We start from the raw sequence: 26,735 nt of genomic DNA, 5'->3' as shown, positions 1-26,735 counted from the left end.
GCTGTTCCTCCTGCAGCCAAAGGCTGAGCTCCAGTGCTGAAGGCCTTCTGGGGCAGCCAGCCCTATGTTACACGGTCGCCTAGTATCCGGGGTGGGGGGGGGGGAGGAAGTTCCAGTGATAGCTGTTAGTGAGTTTCTTCACTTCTGGGAAGTGGCAGAGCAGAGAAACATGCCCATTCTCATCCTTGGGTGGAATTAGATGGTCTTGGTCAATATTCTAGTGAACGGGGTCCCCATCACCAACATAGCTGGCACTAACTGACCCCTTTCATGGCAGACTCGAGGGCTGAATGAAGCATGGAGACAGGCCTAGTGACTGGAGCTCTAGACAGGGACACTGGAGAGTTGGGGGTCTATTCCTGGCTCTGCCACTGACCTCGGGCAAGTCACGTTCCTGCTCCTTGCCTCAGTTTTCCTATCTATAAGATGGGGGAAATGATACTGGCCTCCTTTGTAAAGTGCTTTGAGATCGACAAAGGCAAGGCACTATGTAAGGGCGAGGTGAGGCTCTTATTTTGGAGGTGAGAATGGTTTTGCATCAGAAGGCTGAAGTGCATTGCGAAGACTGTTCGGTGACCCGTGTCCTGCCACCGCCCCGTACTGCACCTGTGCTCTGGGCGAAGAGAGGACGGTTGTTTGCAGGGCTGTGAATCCAGCACATTTCGCCAGCCCTCACTTCACTCTTGCTGAAAGTCATTGCTTCGTTGTATTTCACCGCTGCCTCATTAGAGGGCTTGATATTGTTAAACCCTGGATTTTTAAGCACACTCGTAATTGGAGCTTATCCATGCTTGCCTGCATTCAGTACAAGGCTAAGTAAATAACTTAGGGCTCAGGGCAGCAGAAGCCACACTGTGGGGCCTGGACTAGCTGTAACCCTTGGCAGCTCATTCCTTAGAGAGCCTAATTCCGATGCACTGGTTCTTCGCTCCCTCCCTCCCCCCTCAGTTATCTGATTCTAAGTTCCAGCCCTGGCCTCCCTCAATCTCTCTGCCCCAGGTGCTTGCAATTTCCGCTAGGTACTTCCAGTGGGAGAATCCCTGATCCCACAGGGGTTATGCTGTTTGTGAGGGACCATTTAAAAACAGGGGATATGTTTCCCCCACACATACTCATCCCTTTGAGGTTCAGCTACTGACCAGGGAGAAAATCGTTGGCAACTTTATGGTGAAACCGAGGCAGGGCCAGCTGGGTAAAGGCTGAACGTAAGATAGCCCATAGGCGAAAAAAGTGAGGAAGAGACCAGATGAAAAGAAGAGATGTGAGAAGACCAATTGCTATGAAAAGCAGTTTGGATCGCAGAGCTCTTTTCAAGAGGTGACACAAGGAAATTGCTTTAGGAATAGTTGTAATCACAGAAAATCAAGAATTGTTCTGTGGTGGCCTTATTATCTTCAATCCCCGGGGAATGGGGCAACACTTCCGAGTGTTGTACAAGCACCTAGGAAGACACAGCCTCTGCCCCAAAGCGCTTAGGCATTAGCGACAGACAATGCGTGCGCAGCAGGAGGAGGGGATATAACACCAAGGTAGAGTAAGCAGGAAGATGGCCAGCACCCAATGGGTTAATTCCATATCTCTTTCCCCGTCCTCTGTTGCCAGCTTGTGATTTCTTTTTTATTATCAGGGATCTTGTGATATTTGGTGTATTTTTAATTGAGTCCACAGCACCCAGAGTTAGGTGATTATTGGAGACTATCAGCTTTCATTTAAAGAAAAAAAAAGTCTCTGGCTGTCATTCTTCTGGAGAAAAGGTTGAAAACATGACACCCTAAAGTTTCGATAATCGGAGGGAAAATAACTGGAATCTCAGATGCATTATTTTAAAAACCACTTGTGATTTTTAAGCTGGTCTCCTGATTGTGGGGCCATGTCTTGTGGTTTTGGAGTGCTTGGGCCTGGCAAAGGTGGGCTTGTTTCCCAAATGTTAGTTTGGGGGGGTCGGTGTTTGTGAGAGAGGGGGGGGGAAAGGTGCTTGGAGTGAGAGGGAAGTGGGGAAAGGGAAACTGAAGCGAAGTCTTCACTGCAGAGTTACCGCGTTCGTAGATAACGCGGGTTCAGTCCTCTCGGGTTAGCCTAGCTCACGTGAGCTGTGCAGAGGGACTGGATTATACTACGCAGTGGTCATGTTAGCAGCTGACTCAAGCTGTAGCCTGTGCCCCTGACGGGCCAGCCGACTTGAGGTAAAAGCATCACCGCACTTGAGTGAAGGGGGTTTGTGTGTGGACGGGACTCCAAATTGCGGGCAAGGCTGGAGGTATGACTCAAGTTAACTCAGCAGTGTAGACGAACCCTGAAGGGGAGGAGACTGTGAATTCTTCTGGCTGTCTGTCACTATGTGTCTGTGCAGCACCCAGCTGTCTCTCGGCCCTACCGTAATATAAGTAAATAATCTGACGAGGAGAGGGGTCAGAGCCAGGCTGAGAGGCGTGGTGGGCTGGGAAGGTGAGGCTGTGGGGCGGCTGCTTTTCTGGTGCTCCAGCCTGTTTGGCATGGGGGAGAACAGGCTGTTTAGTCTTTCTCCCACTCGGTGAAGCAAGCTTCTGTAGCTATGCTCAGCCTCTAACCCGGCCGCCTCACTGCGTCCCTGTTGTTCTTAGTAGCCAGCCTCGGAGTCCCTCTCATGAGCTGTTGGGTGAAAGGAAGCCCTCAGGTTGCTTACTCCCCTGTGTAATAAAAACACGTGAGATCCCAATGGGGTGGGCACACGGTGCTACAAACTACACACATTGCACTGGAAAACAGGCTGGGGATTGCGCGCTAAGGGCCAGGTCTTGTCCCTGCTAAGTGATCGCATGGCATGTCCCGAGTGATCAGTCAAGGGTGTGTCCAATGGGTGGCATGAGGGAAGGAGAAAGGGCACAGGACGAGCTCTCTTCCCCCTCGGCAGAGACGACTTAGTTCAGTGGTGTCTCCCCAGGGCTGTCTGTGGAGCATAGCTCTGAGGGAGATTTCTACAGTACACCTGGGGGTCCTGGTCTGATGTAGGGCGGATGTGAAGTGCCCCAGCTGGCGATATCGCTACTAGATAAAGTGCTGGCCCTCTGTTTTGTGGTGTTCTCGGCTGGGGGTTCTGGTTCTGATCTCCATCCACCTCTGGGCGCAGAGTCGGGGGTTCTGGGCTGGGCTGGCTCCTCCAGTTATTGGCATGCACGCAGTAGCTCGTTCCTCCTGCGTGTGATGTACGGAGGGATAGGAAATGCAAAACTCCAGCGTTGTGTCTGCAGAGCTGGCAGCTCCCGTCTGCTGGACCTATCCTCATTCGCTGGCACATATTGCATGGGAGGGTGACAAGGGGCATCTGAGGCTGTTGGGACAGTTTTCAGGGTGGGGCGACAGGAGGAAAACGAGTCACGAGTGTGATTTGGGGTAGGGTTCAAACACCATAGTGACGGTGTGTCTGGGCAAGGAGAGAGAAGGCCTGTCCTGGTCCGCCAAGGAGTGGGGTCGCTGAAGTTCTGTGTTGGGAGTGGGAGGGGCTGCGGGGAGAGCTGCTCCCCCAGAGGTTGATCTAAACCTGATGTAGCGAGTGGGTTCCAATGGAGCCTACAAGGGTGTGTATAAAACGTACTTCATTTGTGCAGTGACTGGAGTGTGATGGAGCCCGTGCTGCTCCCCCGACACCTCCCCCATGTGCGCACACAAGTGGCCCGTTGCCCCAGACGCTTCACCCCGCTGCTATGGCGTTGGCAGCCAAAGTTGGGCTGTTCGGGCCACAGCGGGCTTTGCAGGATTTGCTAGAAGCCCAGGCCCTTGTGCTGACAGGAGGCAGGGAGTCCTGGGAGTTTGCAAAGGGAACCCAGAGCCTCAGATAGTGGGGGAAGTGGGTCACTTGGACCCTCAAACAGTAGAAGCAAATGTGCCATCAGGACGGGCATTGAATGCCACCAAGCGACATTTCATCAGCTTGCTGTATGGGTGTAAGGGTTGTCAGACAGCATTGGTCCAATTAGTCCAGCAGGCAGCCATTGGCAGTGGCCAGTTCCTGTTGCTTCAGAATGCGATGGAAATAATGTATCTGGCCAGATATGCAGTGCTGGGGGAAAATACCCTCCCAACCCTGGTTGAATGGCTGTTCTTTGTGTCTATTCATGTGGATACCAGTCACGGGGCCAGATTCCCACAGGTGCTGATCGGCACCTGTTGAGGTTTACAGAACCATCTAAGCAGGTTAGGTGCTTAATTTCTATTGATTTTGACATGAGTTAGGTACCTAACCTGCTTTAGATGGTATTATAGACACCTATCTGCATCTGGTAGGCCCCTAAACGCCTTTGGAAATTTGGCCCCCAGTCACACTGATGAAATTGCTGATGCCTTTTCATCTGGGGCAATTGCTTTTGTAAGACTGTTCTCAGGAAAATAATCCTGCGAATTTTCATTTGATTGCACATTAGGGGAAGGTTTGTGTGGCCATCATGAAATATCCGAGTTCCTGTTTATCACAGTTGCCCATCGGATCAGGATTTGGAAACAGCATGGTGACTCAGGTGGCCTGCGTTGCAGTCCTCGATGAGACTGGGGCCAGGGGATTTCAACAAGACCTCTGGGAGTTAGGCACCCATTTCCATTGAATTTCAGTGGGAATTGTATGCCCTGCTCCTTAAAGCCCCTTTGAAAACTGCAGTCTGAGTGCCTAAGTAATCCTTGTCTAATAACCGCTCCTCTAATGACTCTGCGGCACTGGGGTATGTCATGGTAGAGTGACACAATAAAATATAGACTCTTGGGGAAATGTTCCTGGTTAATGGAATGTCAAAAAAATAGAAGCATATTTACAGCTGGATTTTTGTAGCCTCAGGGCCTGATTCTCTCTTGATGGTATAAATCAGGAGTAACACGCACAGGAATAACTTCGAATAACACTGAGGTCGGTGGAGTTATGCTCCTGTGAAAGGAGACGGAGACCCATGGTCTCCTGTTAGGTGTGGAGCTTGAGAAGAAGATATGAGTATTAAGCAATTTCCATTGACCCAGGCTCAAAAGTTAAAGGGATAAAGGCAGTGAGGAGATGAGAATTTCATTTCAGTCCAACAAGGAGATAGATAGCTACGACATCCCAGGATCTGCTGCTCTCCACCAGCTCTGATCGTGTGTCCTTGCCAGATTGCTCTGCCATAATCCCAAGGATGATCTTATCAGATGTCACTTAACCTTTGAAATATCCTGTTGATATAACAGTTGTTGAGCTTTACTCCCTCCTTCTCTCTTGCATGCCTTTTAGTGCTTGTCTCTGATGCCATTGCCAATTTCACAGAGAGAAAGAACAAAGGGAAACAGACTTTTTTTAACATGCATTGAGGCAATTCTGCACTGTTTTATGACTGAAGCTGGTAGAGTTGTATGGGGAGGAAATCAGCACCAAGTTCAGCCCATGGTGTTTTTTACATTTACTCCTTGCGCATAGGAATTGCCAGGCCAGATCAAACCCAGTGTCCCATCTCTGACAAAAAGAAAAGGAGTACTTGTGGCACCTTAGAGACTAACCAATTTATTTGAGCATGAGCTTTCGTGATGAAGTGAGCTGTAGCTCACGAAAGCTCATGCTCAAATAAATTGGTTAGTCTCTAAGGTGCCACAAGTACTCCTTTTCTTTTTGCGAATACAGACTAACACGGCTGTTACTCTGAAACCTGCCATCTCTGACAGTGGCCAGTGTCAGCAGCTGCAGAGGAAGGTGTAAAAACCCCATGTTAGAAATTGTCTCAAGCCCAGAAGCATGAGGTTAATATCCCTTCCAAAATTTTTGTTGCCATGGATTCTGATAACTCTGTATATTCTTGATATCCAGACAAAAATCCCTTGTTACGTTCTCTGCAGCTGTGTCCATGTGTGTATTTATAACTACACAGCTGTCAGATTCATGGTTCCCTTGGTTTAGCTAGAGCCCTCTGATCCCTAATCATGTAGCAAAATCCACATTGGAAACTGGATCTTTTCAGTAGAGTGTAAAATAATCCAGTCTTTTTCCATTGCCAGATTGGCTTTATTTTAAGTGTTTGGAGGCTGAGGGTCGGCTCCCTAAATCTCCCTGATAATACAGCATTACCAACCTCAAGGATTCAGAAATCACAAGTGATTTAAATAATCATGTGGTTGCAGAAAACTGAGGTTCTTTTTCATTGTTTCAGTTTTCTGAGCCTTTAGGGGTCATCTTTTCAAGCTCTTCTCAACAGCCAGGCGGGCTAGAAACATCCTTTATTCTTTTGTAGATGAAAGGTGAGATTCCTCACAAAATTCCCTGACTCCAGAAGCTGTGGCTTTAAGGAAAACATTAGGTATAACAGAACGCGTGAAGAATGCGGTTTTGGGAGTCCTGGAACTATTCACGAATTTGGATCGAATCTGGTGAATCATTTCAGCCAAAATAAAGAAGAAAAACCTGAAAACAAACATTTCAAAAGGGTTGAAACGGTTGGTTTAGAGTCAGACTTTTGTTTCGAATGACATTTTCAGAACAAAATGTTGGCTTGAAATGACATTGTTAGAACAAAATGTCGATTTGAATATGTATTGAAAATGTGATGTTCGACCCCAATGAAGATTTCTATTTATTTATTTATTTAAATTTCTGTTCAAAAGAAAAGAGATTTTTCTGGTTTGGCTGAAAATCAGTGATTCGCTCAGCTCTGGTGGCCAGCAGCAGCTGCTCCAGAGGAAGGAGTAAGAGCCACACAGTAGGCACATGTGGGGCAATCGGCTCATAATGAAATATACTTCCTAGCCCCCATTGGGTAGGCGTTAGTTTATGCCTTGAAGCATGAGGGTTTATATCCATTTCAAAACGCTTGTTATGAAAAAAACAGCATTATTATAAGTCTGAATTTTCTTGTTATTTACATAAACTTCGAGACCTTTTTTGGATCCTGTTAAACTCTTAAGCTACGTCTACACTGCAATAAAAAAAAAACCACAGTACCGAGTCTCAGAGCCCAGGTCAATTGGCTGGGAATCGCAGAACTCGGGCTGCAGGGCTAAAATTAGTAGTGTCGATGCTCGGGCTGGAGCCCAATCCCTGGAACCCGTCCCCACACAGGGTTTCCGAGCCCAGGCTCCTGCCCACGCCTGAATATCTGCATCGTAAGTTTGAGCCCTGTGAGCCTGAGTCAGCTGATCTGGGCCAACTGCGGCTGTGGGGTCTTTTATTGCCGCGTAGACATATCCTTAGCATCAGTGATATTTTGTTAGCAAAGAGTTTGCGGCTGATCAGTGGTTTTCTTAAACTGGGGCTGGAACCATGGGACCCATTTTTAATAAGTTAGGGTGGGTCACTTATTCACCTAATACATGTACTTCCTTTCATCTTAGCTGTTCTGAGTGCCCATGAGCCCCACGCCATTTTTCCTAAGACCCCGCCCCCCTCCAAAGTTCCCCCAGGCTGGGAGGTGCTCAGATCTGGGTGGCTTGATCCAAGCCCATGTCTGATCAACATAGAGCAAGTGAGCTATGAATATCACACACTGGTGCATTGTATTAATTTTCGATGGCCTAGATGAGCCAAGGGTGTAAATATAGCCCAGTCACTGGCCAGCGTTAAATAAAGTCTGGGGTTGGGTATACAGTGACCTCAGCCAGCTGAGAACCATGGCAAAAACAACATTAAACATCCTTTTAGCCTTTTATTAAAGATACAGAAAAGAAGGGGAAACCAGTTAAAGCATTTGAAATGTAAAGTAGTGAGTCAGGCTTCCCTTTTAACAGCATTTCTTGTTCCCTTTCCCTGTAGCTAGAGAGAGTTTGAAAAGGAACCCCCACCCCCTTTTTGACACTCTCTTAGATGGTATCAAAGATAGTAACAACTGTCCTTTTGGGGAAAGAGAAATTGCTTGAGATGGGCTGGAGCTGCTGTTAAAGTCAGTTTTCGAAGGAAAACCTACCTTGTTTGACAGTGTCTGGATGGTAAGGGCGGTCATCCCAGGTGGTGGTTGGAATTCAGCTGGAGCTGGTAGGGGGAAGCAGTGTCTGGCTCCCTCTCTCTGGAGGACACCTCTCAGGATCAGGGTGAAGAAGGCCCGAGGTGCCAAGAAACGGTGGGGGTGGAGCCATGATGCTGCAGTAGTCTCTTGTCTTTTCTTCCCAAGAGTTTTTCCCCCCCGAAAAGTCTCTTTCCCACAAAGGGAATGGTGGGTGGAATAGCCCATCCCCCCATAATTTTGTCCACCAATTAGGCCTAATATCCAACCCACCAGTTTTGGGTTCATTATCTTCCACTCCATGTCATCTGTTTTTAAGAAGCATCGTTTCAACAGTCCTTGGATTATACTGATGTGGCCTTTTTGGTTTCGACTAAAATAGTTTCTGTTTCTGTTCTCTTGCATCTGTTTAGACCATGCTTTATTATATGTTACTGTGACAAATTTTTACAGCTGAACTCACAATTAGGGTAGATTGGTAGGCCCAGTTATCACAACAGACCCTTCTTGGAGCCCCCATCACAGGAAAGGGCACCAATGCCCAGCCAGCTAATGACCGGATGTTTCTGTAGAAGAGGATGGAAGAACAAAAGCAGGATTTCAATGGTGCTTACATTAACTTTTCACACCAGCTTAGGATCTTCAAGGGGCACGAGATAAAAAAGCCTGTGAGCAGAGTGTGGGGAGTTCTTTGTAATTAAGGGCATGTTTGAATCTGTGTGGTTATAATCGGTGGTGCTTTTTCATGGAGTTAAATCTTTTGATATTAAATGTTCTCTGTTAACTAGCACGCAAGACATGTCAGCTGTGAGAAGCATCAGCTTGAGTGATTCAGGCTCTGAATAGGACAGCTGGTTCTTTGGTGATTAGGGTGACCTCTGAGCATTTACTGTTGACCCTCAAAACATCTCGCTCCCCCCTCAGATATGTTTCCTCCAGATCTTGGAGTGTTGGTGGAGAAGAGACCATCCTTGGTTGTAAAAAATGTAAAAAGGGTGCTGTATCAAGGCTGCTGGACACAGTCAGATCTTTTGGTTCTCTCTGGCTCTCATACTTCCAAGGGGACTAACACAACCAAGGCTGACTTTTGTCACCAACGGGGCCTCCCTAAGTCCAGGCCTGGAGTGAGTCCTGGTGGAAGGGACTGCTGACTGCACTCTAGGACCTGCATGTCCTTTTGTTGCATACAGATCCGTGCAGGCCATCCAATAGGTGTTATGGAGTTGTGACCCCTGAAAAATACTTCAAAAACAGTGGCACTTCTTTGACCAGCCCTCTGTAGCATTGGATCAGAGTTCTGAGAGATTTTTCTCTCAGACTGTGACCTTGCACAGCTGCTGTGTTGCTGAGGAACAAGGAAACTAGCATCCACAAGGGCGAGATTCACAAACACTGGGAGACGAAGTTTTCTCGGCACCTGGCCTGGATCTGCAGAGCTCACGTCTCCAAGAGCTTGGAATGAGCATGGACCTTACTGCTTTCCCAGCAAAGAGCTAAAGCTCACTGCTTCAATTCCGCTTTCCCGTGATAGGGGAGTGATGGTAGGGGAAGGCAAATAGGGAGAGACATGTTCCAAATCCAACTGAAGGTGACACAGAAGTTTTTTCACCCTACCTATAGTTGTGGGGGACGTCAGAGATTTTGCATCTCCACCATGACAACTGCAAAGTTTTGACTAGTGGATCACGTCTTGGTGATGGACAGTATGACTGAATTCAAGCTTCCTCCTGTTGGAGAGTGGTGGGTATCTCTCACTCCATCTTCATGAATAGGACTGCTCAGATCCATGGCAGTACCAAGTTCCATGGATACAGTATCAAAGAGGATCTGGGGATCTTTTGGCTAAGTCTGACTAGGTTTCGTTGTTGGCATTTTGGGATGTACCTGTCAGATGGACCTTTGTAAAAGCCATTGAGGAGAGCTTGGTTCTGATCCTAATGAGGCTGTTTAATGCTTCTCTTTTTTAAGGCAGGGTGCCACTTATCCCATAAGTGGTTAGTCTTGACACGAATCAATATCCACCATATCTTGAACCTCCCTCTCTGGGGAAGGTTATTGAGAAGATCAATATTAGCAGGTCTACACTAGCATCCTCGAAATTCTCCCTGTTTCCTTTTTCCTTGTAAACCTAGTCTCACTCTAGCATGGAGACCGCACCGGACTTTTGGTTCCCCTGTCAGTGAACAAAGATCAGCCATCTATGTTCCCAGACTGTTCAGTAGTTCTAGATGTGCTTGACCATAAGGACATAAGTGGATGGGATTGCTTTGGAGTAGAATCTGCTCATCCCTCTCAGGGGTGCTGAGAGGCAATCACTGATCTCCTCTGAGGGCTCTCTTGTGGGGTTCCATCACCCATCCCATCTGATGGGTGCCAGGCTGCTGGGGAAGACTGATGGTTAGATATGTGGGCTGCAGCAGCATCCATTTGCTGATGATCCTCAGCTCCCTTTGTCATAGAACCTGGATTCTACACTCTACTTACTTTACCCAGAGCCCCTTGATGCAAGTTGGGTGAATTGAGCTTTATCCAGACAACAGAGGTGATGCTGGAAGGAAGGGGACAAATGTCTGGAGGTATTGAGAGGCTGGGACTGATCACTCTGTAAAGAAGGGCATAGCAGGCCTTAGTCTTAGCAGATTGCAATCTTGAGGTCTTATTGGGTCCATTAGTGCTCTTGGTCTCCAAAGCTGGCTCATAATACTACTGCCATCTTCAGCTGATCCAGAAGCGGCTTGGCCCTTCCTCCCTGAATTGGACCATACCACAATTATCCACTTCCAGGCTGGCCTGCTGTAATGAGCCTTCTTGGGGCTACCTTTGAAAGCCTATTTCACCTAAAGGTCCAGTTCAGCAAGGTGCCAAGTCCCTTCAAATCCCATCAATTTCAGTAAGCGCCATGGGTGCTCAGCGCTTTGCAGGATCAAGCCCCTGGTGAAGAATGCAGCTGCCTGGTTATTAAATGAGCCAGGACAATGCAAGAATTCTGCACTGGCTTCCTAGTGACCTTCAGGGGCAATGGAAGTGGTCCTAGGGAGGTGGTAGAATCTCCTTCCTTAGAGGTTTTTAAGGTCAGGCTTGACAAAGCCCTGGCTGGGATGATTTAACTGGGAATTGGTCCTGCTTCGAGCAGGGGGTTGGACTAGATGACCTTCTGGGGTCCCTTCCAACCCTGATATTCTATGATTCTATGATTCTATGGTCCTGTCTACACAGTGGCTCTGGTCCCTGATAGCTGCCAGACTCCTTTATTCCCCACTGAGGCAGTAACGGACCACTAGAAAGCTCTTGCTATCTTCCCAGAAAGCTGAACCACAGAAGGCAGGCCATAGGGCCTTCTCAGAGGGGAGCCCTTACTTGGAACTCTCCAAAGTAGAAGAAGCAGTGCAAGATACATCAGGAAGTGTCATTGCAGTTGACAAGGAATGGTAGCTGGAGTGAGGCTCAGCCTTGTTTTGTAGCTGTATCAGTTAAGCAGTTTGAAGCTTGTCTCTTTAATGTTCATAACCAAAAATGATTCAGTAGGGCGGTTTGGGCATGAATAGATACATACATATGCGCAAAGCTAACACCAGAAATTATACCAAGAAACACAGGTGCTATCAACCCTCACGCTTCAGGGCATAATCCAATCACCAGGTGGGGTCAGGAAAAAATTTCCCCTTCCTGGGAAAGCATTGCACAATTAAGCATATCATTGTGAGTTTGTGCCTTCCACCTAAACACATGGATTTGGGTGTTACTAATAAACTAGATTCTATGGGTCCCATTGGTTTGATCTAATCATAGGTCTGTGTTAGTAAGCCTTTTCCAAGCTCAGGTGAACTGTGTTTTTTACTTATATGGCGTTTGTTTCTCATGAAGAGAGTGAGTCTGGTCTGAAATGCAGTCAAACCCTGGCACACGGGCTCAGTCATAGAATCATAGAATATCAGGGTTGGAAGGGACCCCAGAAGGTTATCTAGTCCAACCCCCTGCTTGAAGCAGGACCAATTCCCAGTTAAACCAGTCCTCTGTGTTTTACTGGCAATTTAGGGAGTACCAGAAGCAGCCGAATGATAACTGACTTGACTGGGATTTCCACATTTCTGCACCAAAGTTTTGCCTTAACTAGAAGTGACCTGGAGAGCAGGGCCTCTGTCTCAAGCTGTTACATCTCCACTGGCAGCACTGGAGGTTGATGGGAGAGAAATCACAGCTCTTGCTCGGTCAGGTAATCTCTTCCGGCCTGCTTACCTCCGGTGTAGGAAGTGGGGAAGAGCTCAAATGCTTGTGCATCACTGAGTCATCTTGCACCCCTTGGAATGACGTTGTCATGGAAATGTCATAAGCAAATGCACATCCGCCTTGAGGGCGGCCGACCTCTTTGCAATTGCACAGCCATTTTCACCGGGGGGGGGGTGTGTGTGCACACAATCTCACTCACCACAGAACTGCATGGAATCGTTCCGGTGCTGGGTAGGACTCACCCTAGACCTGCATGGAATAGTTCTGGTGCTGAATATAGCGAGCAATATCTGTAAGTCCAGAGGAGTCCTCACCAAGGACATGGGGCTAGGTTTATTTCCGATATAGCTGACTTCATGGCGTTTAAATGGAGGATGATGTTGGCCCAAGGAGTTGTCGCCTCGACAGTGCAGCTATAAAGCTCTCTCATCTTTAGAGCATAACACAATGAAGGGTGCCGTAGGCCGTGTGGCAGCTAAAAATCTTAGCTGAAAACCAGGGGAGATGTACCTGAGCTCTGCACTACTTTGCTCCCAGGGGAGAGGCAGGCTCTGTGCCGGAGTTTAGCTCTACAGCAGCCAGGGTTAAAACTGCAAGAGCAGAGGCTAGAAGAGTAAAACCCCTTCACACGCCCTTCTCCTGCCCGCACTTCCAAACTGGCTGCACCCCTGGAGTTTTGCACCTTCAGAATGAGCAGCTTCGGCCAGCTGCAGGTTTTGCACATGTAAAGCCAAGCTCTGGGGGCGCCCTTTGGATGGGCTCACTTGGAAATTTTGGCCCGAACAGTCGATAATCCGGTGATTTTAAAAATTAAGATGGTTGGAAATGTTTGAAGCAGGTTAAAATTCAGGGGCGTCAAAGCGTGGCTGGTGACCCCTTTAACTCTTAAAATGCTGGGCTCTGAGTCGAAGGGACAGGTGGTACTCGTTGAGGCAGTTTCATTAGCCAGTAGGATGAGTGTCTTGGCGGTGCATGGGAAGACCCATGACAGACATCGTTACACCTGCATCTGAGCAGGGATTGGGTGCATCCCTAGGCTGCTTAATAGTAGTGTATTTGGAGGCAAAACCCCCACTTGGGTTTGACTCAGTAACGTTGCAGGGAGCATTCTCGCTCCACAATTGTGGATATTTCCCCAAATCTGACACACAGTCCATGTATTTCTTATCCCTTCCCCGTCTTCCTGGTGAGCTGCACTAGTTAATCTACAACCTTTCTATCGGTGGTCAGCAGGGACTGAACGGGAATTTAGATCTCACTTCCCTCTTCTGTTTTACTTCCTGCCAAATAAGCAGCACTCCTGTAGCCACAGCCCTGGGGACACACCTGTGTTGTTTTGAATAGAATTAGAACCGTTTTGTTCTTTTTCTTTTAGAAACAATGTAATGACCCAGTGGGAGTGGGGAAAGTTGACTGTAAACAGTTGAGTTGGAACCATTGCTCGCTGCTGAAGCATCAGGACCTGGCTGTTACTGGGTGACGTTCACCCCCGGGCAGAGGGTCGGCACACAGCCCGTGGACTCCTGGTGGGATCCCAGAGTTTGGGCTCCTGCCCGAGCCTGCTCATTTACATTGCAATTTTACAGCCCCATAAGCCAGAGTCAGCTGACATGGGCCAGCTGCGTCTGTTTAATTGCAGTGTAGACATACACCTCAGGCCATTGTAAGCCCTTTATTGAGAGCTGAAGTGATATTTGGGCCATTTGTTGATATTTGGGCCATTTGTTGGCTTTCTGCTCAGAGTGATTTTGCCCTTGGTGAATAGAATGGATGGAATTTACATAGTCCAGTCAATAGCATAGAAAGCTGGGGGAGATGTGGACTGTCTAGCACAGTGAATCGGTAATGGGCTATGGAGAAGAGCAGTGTAAATTACCAGGTTTGGTTTGTCTGGGTTTTGGCTCACGTTGCTTCTCACACCCCTTGAGCAAACTTGAATCTTGGACTCCCTGTGATGGAGGCATAACTCATACTGAAATGGGGCAAGTTTTGTTAATAATAATCTCTAGCTCTTCTCATCAGTACAGCTCAAAGCGCTTTATACAGGAGGCCAGGATCACTGTCCCCATTTTACAAATGGGAAAACTGAGGCTTAGAGACTTGCCCAAGGTCACTCCTCAGGCCAGTGTCAGAGCTGGGACTAGAACTCAAGTATCCTGAGTCTCAGTCTAGTGCACTATCCACTTTGCCACACTGCCTCCCCAAAGCAGTTGAACACTGTGCATCGCATACTGGATCCCAGGGGCTCACAAGAGTTGGTTTCACCCAGGGGATCCACTAATGGTTCTGCTACAGGTATCTAATATTTATCAAATGTCCACTTAACAAAGATTAAACGGCCACAGCTCTCACCTGTTTGTCTTAATGGGACAAACACAGGCAATAAGCAATACAAGAGGAAGAGAAGAGGGTGAGAGTGAGTAAAGATCACGAGAATTGTACTAAGTTTCATAGGAGACTCAGAACCAGTTGTGCCAAGGTGCATTTGGAACGCTTGGAAAACCAACCAGCTTCTAGGCAGGTGACACCTGGGAACTAGATAGTTCTTAGCAGCTGGGAGATGGGTGCGGTAGAGGGCGCTAACCCATGGGTGGCTTCAGTCTCAGGGCTTTCCTCCGGGTGAGTCAGCCATTGCTAGTGGAGATGTGGGAAGGCTGGGAGCAAATGTCCAGAGGGTCAGTGAGGAAAACCATAAGGGAGGTGGCTGGGTGTGTGACCAGTGACCAGGAGGGATCTTGGCTTGAGCCTCTTCCTGATGGAAGGGTGGTTGCAGGAGTGTAAGGCAACAAGGAGGAGACCAAGTCTCCTGGCGAATAATGAGGAGAGAGGTCTGAGGAGGTGAGTAAGGGGCCTACAGGGCTTCAGAGCAGCGGGTTGATGGAGGATGGATATAGCTGGATGGGATGGTGGACCGTGAGGAGACACTGGCCCAAATTTTCTGAAATAGGAGCCCAAAGTTAGGTTGCAAAGTTCATGTTCAGGCACCTATGGGTGGGGTTTTCAACGTGATGTAGAAGCGCAAGTCCCATTGAAAGTGAATCTCATTGAGAGTCAGTGGCGCTTATGCTCCTAAATCACTTAGGCTCTTGACTTGCCCATATCATATGGGAAAGGCATCTGCAATCTCTCAGCACTGCAATCGCCCAGACACATGGACTGGGGCTGTGTTCGTGTTAACTCTTTCCTCTCCCCCTCGAGCAAGTCTTTGTGGGGGCGTGCACGGGGCTGGGAGAAGCCTGGAGCCGATAACCTACCCGCAGCGCTGCGGCTGATTTCACTCTCGGCTCTGTCTCCCCAGCAATACTTCATCCTCCTGATCATCACGGACGGCGTCATCAGCGACATGGACGAGACGAGACACGCCGTGGTGCAGGCCTCCAAGCTGCCCATGTCCATCATCATCGTGGGGGTGGGCAACGCGGACTTTGCAGCCATGGAGTTCCTGGATGGGGATAACCGCGTGCTCCGGTCTTATACCGGCGAGGAAGCCATGCGGGACATTGTGCAGTTCGTGCCCTTCCGCGAGTTCCGCAGCGTAAGTGCAGGCGGCTTTGCTGTGCCCGCCAGACCCGGTCCATTTCCAGCAGGGTGTCAGTCAGCCACAGAGACCCGTCCCACGGGGGAAATGCCCCAGAACTGGCGTGCTCTGTTCATTTCTCTAGTTAAAGAAGAGGGGACAGGCTCATACGTTTCGTGCTGTACAGAATTCTAGGTACGCACTCCCGGCTCAGAGTCAGAGTTCAAGCCCTCTTGTTAGACTGGGAGTCCTACCCAGTTCTCATGTGGTGCATTGCTGCAGAGGAGACGTGAACCCAGGGGACGTTACTGGCATTTTCCAGACTGCCAGCAAAACCAAAGCGCAGATAAGCCTGAGTCTGGGCAGCAAGCCTTGGCACTTGCAGCTGTTTTGCAGGCCGGAGCAAAGAGAGCGTAAGTGATGCTGCCCAAGCCTAAGCCTTTGTGAGCTTGGTGGTAGCGGTGGGGTTATAACCTGGAATCCCTGATTCTCAGTCCTGGGCCATAACCACTGGGCAATTCTGCCTCCTCTGCATAGAAGCTTTTCAGACTCCATCGGGGCTAAGGTGAAGTTCCTGCTATGCAGCGAGCAATCCCATGCAATAGCGCTGGGAGGATAGTCCCGGTGTCCGGGCCATCATCCCTTCTCCCTGCAGAGCAGCTGCTGTTGCCCAAGGCTGTGTGAGAGCTATTAGCGAGTACGTAATGCATGCTGCGCAGTCACTGCAGGGTAACTGTCTGACTCAACGCTCTAAGTGCTTTGGGATGCCGGGAGAAAGAGAGGCAGGATACCAAGGCACATTCTCTAGTATCAGCCCTGCTGGCTTCCATTGTAGTGGTGAGTGGGCGTGATCTAAAGCCACCGTGGCAACTGTTACCTTCTCTACCAGCACCTGGGCTTGCATGAAAACCTGGTAACCGTAGGTGGGCCTACACCCACCCTGGTAATTGTACATGGGCCTTAATACCAGTCCAGTGACCCGCTGGGGCAGCTGCTGGGCACAAGTGACGACAATAAATCATTTGGCCTGTTTGTTCTTTCTTTATACAGGCACCTAAAGAAACTTTGGCCAAAGCGGTGTTGGCAGAACTCCCCCAGCAAGTCGTTCAGTATTTCAAGCATCAAAATCTGCCTCCCCTCAGCTCGGAGCCAGTGTAGGGCTGAGAGCATCGGTGTTGTCTGCATGCTGCCGATTTCCGGAGGGTGCATGTCTCACGTGCTTTTAAACCTTTGTACTCTTTTAATTTAATTCGTTTATTTTATTAAAAGCTCTCCAACCCGGAGAAGCCGCTAGATTGGCGTTGTACGTTCCTGGGCCAGGGTAACGGTCTCGGGCTGAACGGAGACCTCTCCTGCCTCCCTCCCATCACTTTTAAGTATTGAAGGCACTTTGTATAATTTTAGTGGAATGGGATTAAAATTTTTACAGATCAAAACTTGCTTTTTTCCAAACGACAAAATGTTTAATATATTATCACCCACTCCTGTGTATAGATCACGTATCTGTGTTGTACCCATAACCCTCTCATGCTCTATGGTCATTTTTATACTGTGTACATGTTATATTTGTTATACTCAGGTTAATAAAGAAACTCAGATATTTAAAAGCTAGGCCTGGGTCTGTTGTTTGGGTCCAGTGCAGAAAGGCCTCTTAGCGCCCTGTACAGCATTTAATGCTGGCTGCCTTGCTCTGTCGGGGTAATCGTGCGAATATCTTACTCCTCCTTTGGCAAGAATGTTCCCTGGTTGGGTCTCACCCTTGCTTCTATCTTAAATGGTTGACTGGGGCCCTGATTCAGCAAAGCATTGAAGCAAGCGCTTAAGTCCCTTTGACTTCAGTGGCTCTGAAGCATGTGATTAAAGCGAAGCACAAGTGTGGAAGTGTTTTGCTGAATTCAGAAGGACTTAAGCAGATGCTTAATTTTAATTACGTGATTAACTTCATGACTGGGTCTTCTGTCTGACCGAGATTGATGTTTAAGGGGGCCCCATCTTTTGTTTGTGCAGCACCTAGCACAATGGGGTCCCTGACTAGAACAATAATAGTGATAGTGTTGGAGCATCTTGTACACATTTCATGTATCAACCCTCACAACACCCCTGCAAGGTAAGACAGCAGTGTTAAGAGGGGAAACTGAGGCACATCAAGGCGAAGTGATTTGCCCCATGGTCACCCAGGGAGTCTGTGGAAGAGCCAGGAAGTTGCCCCTAGATCTTTTGAGTGTCAATCCAGTGCCTTAGCCAGATGGCCGTCCTACCTATGTCTAGCATGTAGACATTGAAGTAGAGGAAGAAAGAGGAGCCTAAATACTCTAAACAAAAGTGACCTCTGCTCTTGCCTTCTAAGGGTGCAGCCGTTGGCCTTGCATTATTTTTCTCTTCAGGTCTTTTGCCCCTGAGCGCAGGATGTGCGTGGCTGTGGAATGGCTTCCGGCCAGACCCAAGGATGTGTCCGACCGCTTTCAGAGCGCAGTGCAAAACCCGTCGGTTATGCAGGTCCCCCCTGAGTGACTCCAGCAGCAGAACGCCCCCTCCTCCCCTTTCTCATGGAGCAATGCAGAATTCCTCGCCGGCAGTACCAGCAGCTGAAACCCACAACGGCTGTGCAAGGTGGCCTTTATGTAATGCCCCAGTCTCCCTGCCATGGGTATGGCAGCGACACACAGATCTGTCCTGCCAGGTGTGCGTCTTGCACTTGGTCTAGCTAGAAGTCTGACCTGGGGAAACGGTGAGTCACTGCACGTCTCCTCGCTCCGCGGCACGCTGCTGTTTCGACAGGGACGTCTCTCCTGACTCGCGTGCTCTGGTTCTCGTTGTGCTATAAAACCTTGATTCCATGCAGTAACCTCGGAGCCTGTCGTTAGAGTAACTGGAGAGGCCCTGCGCCCTTCCCCCAGATCCAGGCCGCTCCACGGGGAGGCATCTGATATTAAACCAATGACTCTACGTGAGCTAGGCCGAAAGGCCTCTCAGAGGCAATAACGCCGCTGATGTTGCAACGCGAAGGGTCGCCCTGGCTTATTTGGCAGCTTTTTCACATCTGGGGCCAAAAGTGTGTCGGTCTCCCCCAGGAGCCGTTCTTCATTCCCAGCTCAGTGATGCTGGTGGAGCAGCAGGTGGGCCTGTTGGGGGACGCTGGTAAACCTTGCTGCCTCTCAGGGAATGTCTGTACGGAAGCTTTCAGACTGCTCAGGAACTGAGCCATGAGTCAGGCCGCCCCCCAGATAAAACCGTCCCGAATGGCACAGCTTGTGGGCTGAGCGCAAGCAGCTACCGTCCGCCTACCCCCTCATTGCACTCTTGGGATCTGCCCTATTGCTCTCTCTGAGTCCCTCGGGGGGGAATGGCCTTTCCTGCGCAGTGCACTGGAGAAAGCCAGGCTCTATTTTTACTCTAGCCAGGCAGTTGGCTTCAAGCGGAGTTAATCGTCACCCAGCCTGCAACAGCCGGAGATGCGCTCTTAAGACCAAAGCGTAGCGTCAGCTCAAACAAGGGAGCCCAGTGAGTGGCAGCCCTCGCTCCCTTGCAGAATCCCCTCCCAAACACGCACCCCTCGCTTTACTGGCCCGCCAGCGCTCCCTGACTGGCGGGTTCTTTGCCCTATTGTCAGCTGCCTCGCCCCGCCCTCAGCAACCTAAGGAACTGGAGGGGTGGAGGCAGCTTCCTTTGGGCAAAGCAGCAGCCGGACCTGAGACAGGGTCTATGCAGTGCCAGGCCCGGCAGTGAAGAAGGCTTTCAGTGGCAGGGGAGACAGGCGTGCCGGGGGTCCACTTGGCTCCTTCCCTTCATGCTCTGCTTTGTTTCGTTGTCCCCAGGTTCCTGGTGCCAAGCCCTGGATTCTGCTCTGGTGAGTCTCATTCACAGTTAATTGCAGATGGTTACCTGGCTGATGATACCAACACCTGTAGCATTTCCATCCAGCGTGTCCCTTGGCAAGAACCTTTCATTGCCTGCTCCTGTGGGGTGGCTACCGAGGTTTCCTTGTGCTAAGGAGCAGGCACTTACTGTATGCAGTTGGATAGAGAGGAAGGATGGTCCAGTGGGTAAGATGGTAGACTAGGATTTGGAAGACTTACTCTGCCACAGACTTCCTGTGTAACCCTGGGCAAGTCACTCTCAGTGCCTCAGTTCCCATCTGTACAATGGGGATGATAGCACTGCCCTGCCTCACAGGGGTGTGAGGAGAAATGCATTGTAGCTGGAGAGGTGCTCAGATGGTACGGTAATGGGAGACATTAGGTGTGTTTTCCTGTGTTCCTATCTGTGTACTATGCCGTGATGCTATGGGGAATGACCTGGCTTTACCATTTGGCTGTTAAATTGATTTAGCAAGGTGCAACCTTGGGACCTTCACAACTCTTTGCCCATCCCTTGCTGAAGGGGGAAGCACCTATGCGTAACTCCCTCTTTTGTACTCCCTCCTGTATTTTGTTTTCTTGGACTTCTGTGCTTATCAGGAAGTGTCTCTAAGGTGGGGGGCTTGAGCTAGATTTGTATTTATTCTGTAACCAAAGACACTTGATTGACACCACAATTTACCCTTTATTGGGGTCCAAAAGGCTAGATAGAAGGGTTTCCCAGATCTGCAATTCCCTTTGCAAGTGATCTTTGCAGGGCAGAAGGCCTAGTGGGTAGAACACTAGACTGGGACTGAGGAGACCTGCAAAATGGGGATATGATGCTGCCATCCTTTGTCAGGTGCTTTGAGATCTACTGACAAAAACACTGCAGAAGAGCTACGTGGTGGTAGTATTTATTTATTTATGTGTACATACCAGATGCACCTAGAGCTCCAGCTGAGATCAGGGTCCCACTGTGCTATGCTTTGTACCGACATATCCTGTCCTAGAGAACTTACAATCTAAATAGCCACTGTAACACCATTTCTGGTCCATGTTTTCCTTGAAGATGATGCCTTGGAAGAGCGATCTGGTGTGCTGGGTCACACTATCTTACTCTTTCTATGCCATGGAAACAACCATGCCAGTCCTATCATATTTTATACGTTATCTAAACTCTCTGACTGCTTTCCCAGTAAATTTGCATGCCAGAGCATGCAGTTACTCCCATGGCCACTTCTCCTCTATTGACTAAGGCCCCATTCCTCAAAGGTATTTAGGCTCCTCATTTCCATTGATGTCAATGGAAATTCGAAATGTAACTACCTTTGCGGGATCTGGCCTGGGGAGCTTACTTCATGAGGCCTTTCATTCGTGAATACGATGCTAGATCTCCCCCGCTGCAGCCCCTGAATTAGTAAGTGGCTGGTGCGTTGTGGCTGGTTACGGAAATCCTGTGGCGGTCTGCCGTTTTCTTTTGTGTTTCAACAAGTCCTCCACGTTCAGCTCTGCTCTGAACGGCGACGGTGTCGAAAGGCTGCTGTCGTAGGCAACAGATCTGCTTCTTGTGCCTATTCAGTCACAGCTGCTGCTTTCTGTGCATAAAATCGGGGGTTTGCTGCTTTTTTACGTCTCTCCGCCCTGCAGAGCCAACACAGCCGCTGGGGCGTGAGCTGGACTCTGCCTTCTTGTGCCTCAGCAGAATTGTTTAAGTTCCAATCAGTTGTACTGTACTTCCCTACTGAAGGGGGTGGGGTGGGGAGGTCACTCAGGTGTAACTGAAGACCTAATGTGGCCTGCAAAGACTTGATTGCTGCTGCTCATGCACAAGAAGGAAGGAGTCCAGCTTGATTCTGGGATCCCAAGTCAAGCCGTCAGTTTGCCAGTTGGGGGGGGGAACGCCCTTTGTAACTTGTGAATGAATCTTGGTGCTGAAATCATTGACCCGCATTGAAGAGGCAACCGGTCACGGGGCCACCTACAAGCGGGTGTCCCTTGTAGAGCTGCACACTTGAACTCCTCTAGGTTCCAAGGATGGCTAGACAGGCTCCTCCCAAGAGTCTGGACTTGGCTTCAGCCAGAGAGCTCTTCACTCCTCCCCACGCTAGGAGCCCCTACTGTACCCCTGAAACCTGGCCCAAAGTCACAACCTGCAGCCAGTGGAATTACCGGGCTGAACTGGGCCCCTACGGGGTTATTTTTGTTCTGGCTTTGGAAGCTGTGACCGGGGTCCTAGTGGGGGCCAGCTGTGGTACTCAATTAGGTTGAATTGCAAAGAATGGGGCAGACAATCCTCCCAAAAGCTGGTGGATATTCCAATACTTAGATTTACCAAGCCAGCATAAACCAGCTTCTTCGGATGAAGTGAGCTGTAGCTCACGAAAGCTCATGCTCAAATAGATTGGTTAGTCTCTAAGGTGCCACAAGTACTCCTTTTCTTTTTGCGAATACAGACTAACAGGGCTGTTACTCTGAAACCTGTCTGTTTACAGGTAGCATCTAATCTAATCGAGATACCCGCAGTCAGTATTACTTCTAACAATACAGGTTTGCATTTCAAAGTTCTAGCCTATTTAGCACGAATGGCCCTCATTACCATTCACATACCTTGTAACATGACTTCAAAGGTGGGTTTTGGGTCATTCAGCCTGCAGGCTGGTTAACCCTTTCTGGCCATGTGTCACAGATCCCTTTTATTTCCTTTCTCCAGTTAGTCTGTGCACATGACTCCTTCCTGCATGTGCTACTGAGGGTCCCCAAGGCAAATGACACCCACCCACCCAGACACACTCCTCCTCCCTGCCTGGGATCCTGAAGTGGTGGTGTCATATGGATGGGGAGAATAAGGAGACTAGGCGTGGGTGGGTGAGATTCTGTGGCCTGCATTGTGCAGGAGGTCAGACTAGATGATCATAATGGTCCCTTCTGACCTTAATATCTATGAGTCTAGAGGACCCCACTGTTCAGACCATGCTGCCTTATTGAATAAGGCAGATGAATGAAGCATTGGTCCCTTCAGCTTGGATAACGAAGTGGGAGATGGCTGCAGGCTAATTTAGAACACATGCCCAGACAGACTCTTTCGCTGCCCATGGGAGTGAAGATGTGGAGTGCCGTCCCCCTCTCCTGGGCTTCTCTCTGATGAGTAACAGGAAATGGGTGGGATTCTGGCCTTAGATCTGTGTCAGGTGCAGAGCAGGGAGAAGAGAGGACATTACTGCCAGCTCTCAAAGTTTACCCAAGTCCCTTTCAAAAGGACACAGGCAACCAGATTCATCATCTCTTCTGCACTCCCCCGATCAGCTGCGGGGGTCACCACACTGCACCCCCCCGTTTCCTCTAGCAAAGACCTTGGGGTTGCCTAATGACTGTGTGTGTTTGTTCTGTGATGATGTACACATTCTTATACACTTGATAAGAATGTGTTTATCACATGGGCAAATTATGATGGGGCCTTCCTTAAACGACTCATTTTTTAGCTTTTAAGTTCCTGGTGGTTTGTTTTTCCCCTGAATTGTTTGTTTTCCTAGGGGGAGGGATAGCTCAGTGGTTTGAGCGTTGGCCTGCTAAACCCAGGGTTGTGAGTCTTGAGGGGGCCATTTAGGGATCTGGGGCAAAAATTGGGGATTGGTCCTGCTTTGAGCGGAGGGTTGGACTAGATGACCTCCTGAGGTCCCTTCCAACCCTGAGATTCTATGATTCTATGAATGGTGCAGTCTATGCTGTCACGTAGTAACCTTAACATTTTGATTAGCAAGGACACGCCTATTATGAGATGGTTTTATTGCATCTGCAGGGAACTTAAATGTGAAGATATGGCTCGTTATACATCACAATAAGGGTAGCAAAGGCCCTGAGTCAGCAAAGCACTTAAGGTTTGGGCCGTGCACCCAGCAGGATCTGGCTCTAAAGCCAGCTTAACCAGACCAGTGATGAGCGACCACTCCCCGTGTCTGGGTGAGCCTCAGGTAGCCCAGACCCACTTCCCCTCGATGTTGGCATAGCATGGAAATGGGGGCATGACCAAAGAAAAGGGGGTTTAGCTGGGCTGTCTCTAGGCCACATATGTGTTGCCTGACATAAATTGGAGCCATTTTCAGAGCTCCTGCAGTGCTGGGGAATTGACCTGTATTGAGCAAAGTGCTAAGGTGAGCTGTGACACGCGCTCACAACCCTCCCGCTCCAGCTAGCTTGTGCTCTGCACAGTGTAGCAACTCCTCAGGATCAGGCCCATAATGGGTTTAACTGTGTAGGGGGATTTCACTTTCTATGTGCTTTTTGGAGCATCGACCCCACTTCTTTCCCCCAGCCATTAGCCAGTTGGCTTTAGGAATCATCCTGTTCATTTTGATTTTAAAAACAAAAAACCTGAATGCACTTCTCTAGTGATGTCTGACAAGGTTTAATCAATTTCACAGATTAACTCTTAAATTACTTTGCATGCATGTGTTTGAAGCATTGCACTTGCTTCTCAGTTATGCTTTGGCAAGGACTGTGGCTAAACTAAGCCTGCCTCACACTGGGAAGAGAGTTTGGGGTTTCCTTGTCTTTGTGGTTTTTTAGCTATTAGAAACTTCTAAGTGATGAAAGATCTGTGCCAGTTGGGAAAAATTGGGCATCTAGCTAATTAGAACCACGTTCTCCAAGAGTTTGCGTGAGCTGTTGATCAGTAAAATGATCTTTTCAGCGCTAATTACTGCTTTGTTCGGTCACTAACTAGATTAACAACCTTTGAAGATAAATTGTAAAACCTGAATTATATTATGAGAACCATTGACAAGCAATCCTCATATCAAACTCTGTTAGGCTTGATTTCTTTTCTCCTTAGGCTAAACTGTTTGTAGTGGAAGCTTCCTGTGTCTCCTTGCTGCCCGCAGGAGTAAATACAGTAACAAGCTGGAATGACCATTATTTCTAGCTTGCCTAGTCATCTCTCAACTTGACTGGCGTACTAGCCTTGTTGCCAGCATTTCAGCTGCTTCTTTGGAATGCTGCCATTTTAATGCAAAACTGCTGCTCTTCTCGGCGCATCATGGGCTACTTCGTGCAATCTATTGGCTATTACTTGAGGTAAAAGTCAGAATTGATTTTTAAATGCAGCTCTTAGTTAAGCGCAGGCCTTGGTCTAGCTACATAATCCTTGTATGTTATATTGGTCTTTGCAAAAGATGGATCTTAATGAATCATTCAGCTCTTACCCTCCAAACTTTGGAAGAAGGGTGGGAAAGAGGTTTCCAAATAGCTCTAAATCTTGTAAGTGGCTATTTTTTACAATAGGTTGAAACAACTCAAAAGTACCCCCACGCAGACTTTGGGGTGTTCAACTTCCAGATTGGAATCTACAGCTCAGAATCTCAGTTGGTTCTTACAAAGGAAATTATACACGTGTTGGCTGCATGCCTCTACTCTGGAAAGGTGTCTTCACTTCTCAAGTCTTAAAATGAACACGGACAAATATTTTTAATTTTACTATTGCAGAGTCTTTTGATAGATTAGTCACATGCTCTGTAAAGTTATGGCAATGAGAAATTGGCATTTAAAAATAAATGCAGCAACTCGATTACTGAACTGCTACCATGATGTCAAACTTCTCCTGCAGAAGCCTTGAACCCAAGGCAATGCATGTCTATTTCCGTTCTTTCTGCTCCACCCTGAAGAGCCACCACTCACTGTCAGTTAAGCCAGCTGATTTTCTGCATGTTCTGATTTACTTCCCCCCACCCATACTGTTCCTCCAGCAAATCACTGGGTGCGCTTGGAATACACTGCTTTGAAGCACAGGAAGGTAAACAGACAGCTTTCCCCTTAGGAGTAAATAACCTTCCCCTCCAGGAAAGCACCGACACCAGTTCTTCTGAAGATTATCCCCCTCAGAGGCTCTAGCAAGTGTTTCACATAATGAAGGGAGCGGACTATTTTGTCAACTCCCAGTTGTGGGTGGAGCGTCACCATTCAAAAAGCAAGCCCAGCACATCTGAGGTTAGGCCCAACAAATCTGCCTGTAGGGCTGATGTAAAGCGATGTGCACAGTTCTGGCTGTGCAGAAATAGATGGATCACTGGCACCTGCAGCCTCATTATTGCATGCATAATTCATTATGCTTTAAAAAGATTCAGGTCTCTCATGCAACTTTTGTCCCTTAGTAGCTGAGCACTCAGGAACCAGTAACTGCAGGGAACGTAAATGAAAGCTAAGTGCTATGCAGGGACGTCCACTTAGAGCCCATGGCGTGCAAGGTCTTGAGTTGATGCAACATAAGCACGTCAGCCAAAGACAATGCCTGAGGAAACATGGCAGGTAGCTGGACCTAGAACAATGGGCACTTCTACAGGTTAGGGGGATGTTGAATCCATGTAACCCAAGAGCCACACCCATGAAACGTGAATGGAGTCTAGGGACCTGTTCGGTTCCCTAGGCATTGCTGTCGGAGATGGTGGGGGTAGAGAGGCAGCTGAGGAACTGCCCGTTTCAGGGAATACGCTTCACGTACAAATAAAAGGTGTGGGAGAAGAGGCCATTGCACAGTTAGGGTTTGTGCCTTAAGAAGAAATACCTGGTTTCCTTTGGCCTTCATCAGATCTATTCCCTTGTGGGTTCATCTGGCTTGCTCCATAAGACATCACTTATTCTTTTAGCCTCAGTGTAGACCAAGCTTTGGTCCCATACCATACCATCTTATGCTGGTATAACTACATCGCTCAGGCGTGTGGAAAATCTACACCAATGAGCCAAGCAGATATGCTGACCTAACTCCCAGTGTAACTAGTGCTAGGTCAATGGGAGGGCTTTTGTTGCCATAGCTACCGCCTCGCGGGGAGGTGGAGTACCTCGGCTGACCGAAGCGCTCCCATCAACATAGGCAGCATCTTTACTGAGCTGTGCCGCGAGTGTCGTCCCACATCCTCACGCACCCTGGGCCTGGTGGCAGTAGCCGCAGGGCCCGGTGGAGATCAGAGTTTTAGTGACGTTGAACCTCCCCCCTCATCTGCCTGGTGGAGGCAAGACTTGTAGCTACTTTAAGACATCCTTCTCGTGGAAGAAAGCTACTAGTCACCACATTTACCAGTATCAGTATATATAGAGAGAGGATACACACACAGCCTTAAGCAGAAGGAGGTGAACATTAGATCCATGGCCCATGGGAGTCTTTAACAATTGAAGTTTGGCTTATTCTGATACAGACAATGCCAAACTTTGTCATCCTCCATCTGAGAAATACAGATGAAGTGTCTACAAAGG

The 26,735-nt window shown here is 48.6% G+C and overlaps 1 protein-coding gene and 1 non-coding gene across 4 annotated transcripts in view; both read left to right on the top strand.

Moving 5' to 3' along the window:
* The window catches only part of CPNE2 (copine 2), a 159,384-nt gene extending 142,126 nt beyond the window's left edge, over positions 1-17,258 (top strand). For all 3 annotated transcript variants that reach the window (XM_077831263.1, XM_077831265.1, XM_077831264.1), the window contains 2 exons: positions 15,439-15,675; positions 16,708-17,258. In XM_077831263.1, the coding sequence (XP_077687389.1) occupies positions 15,439-15,675; positions 16,708-16,815 (345 nt within the window). In that variant the 3' untranslated portion in view covers positions 16,816-17,258. The remainder of the gene's footprint in view (positions 1-15,438; positions 15,676-16,707) is intronic.
* On the top strand, positions 3,134-3,276 carry LOC144273069 (small nucleolar RNA SNORA57). Its single transcript, XR_013347724.1, has one exon. It is a non-coding gene; the product is annotated as a small nucleolar RNA SNORA57 (small nucleolar RNA).
* Positions 17,259-26,735: the final 9,477 nt, after the last annotated feature.

The sequence above is a fragment of the Eretmochelys imbricata genome, chromosome 12 (genome assembly GCF_965152235.1).
Source record: "Eretmochelys imbricata isolate rEreImb1 chromosome 12, rEreImb1.hap1, whole genome shotgun sequence".
NCBI classification, from domain to species: Eukaryota; Metazoa; Chordata; order Testudines; family Cheloniidae; genus Eretmochelys; species Eretmochelys imbricata.
This window is presented reverse-complemented; position numbering and strand designations above follow the sequence as displayed.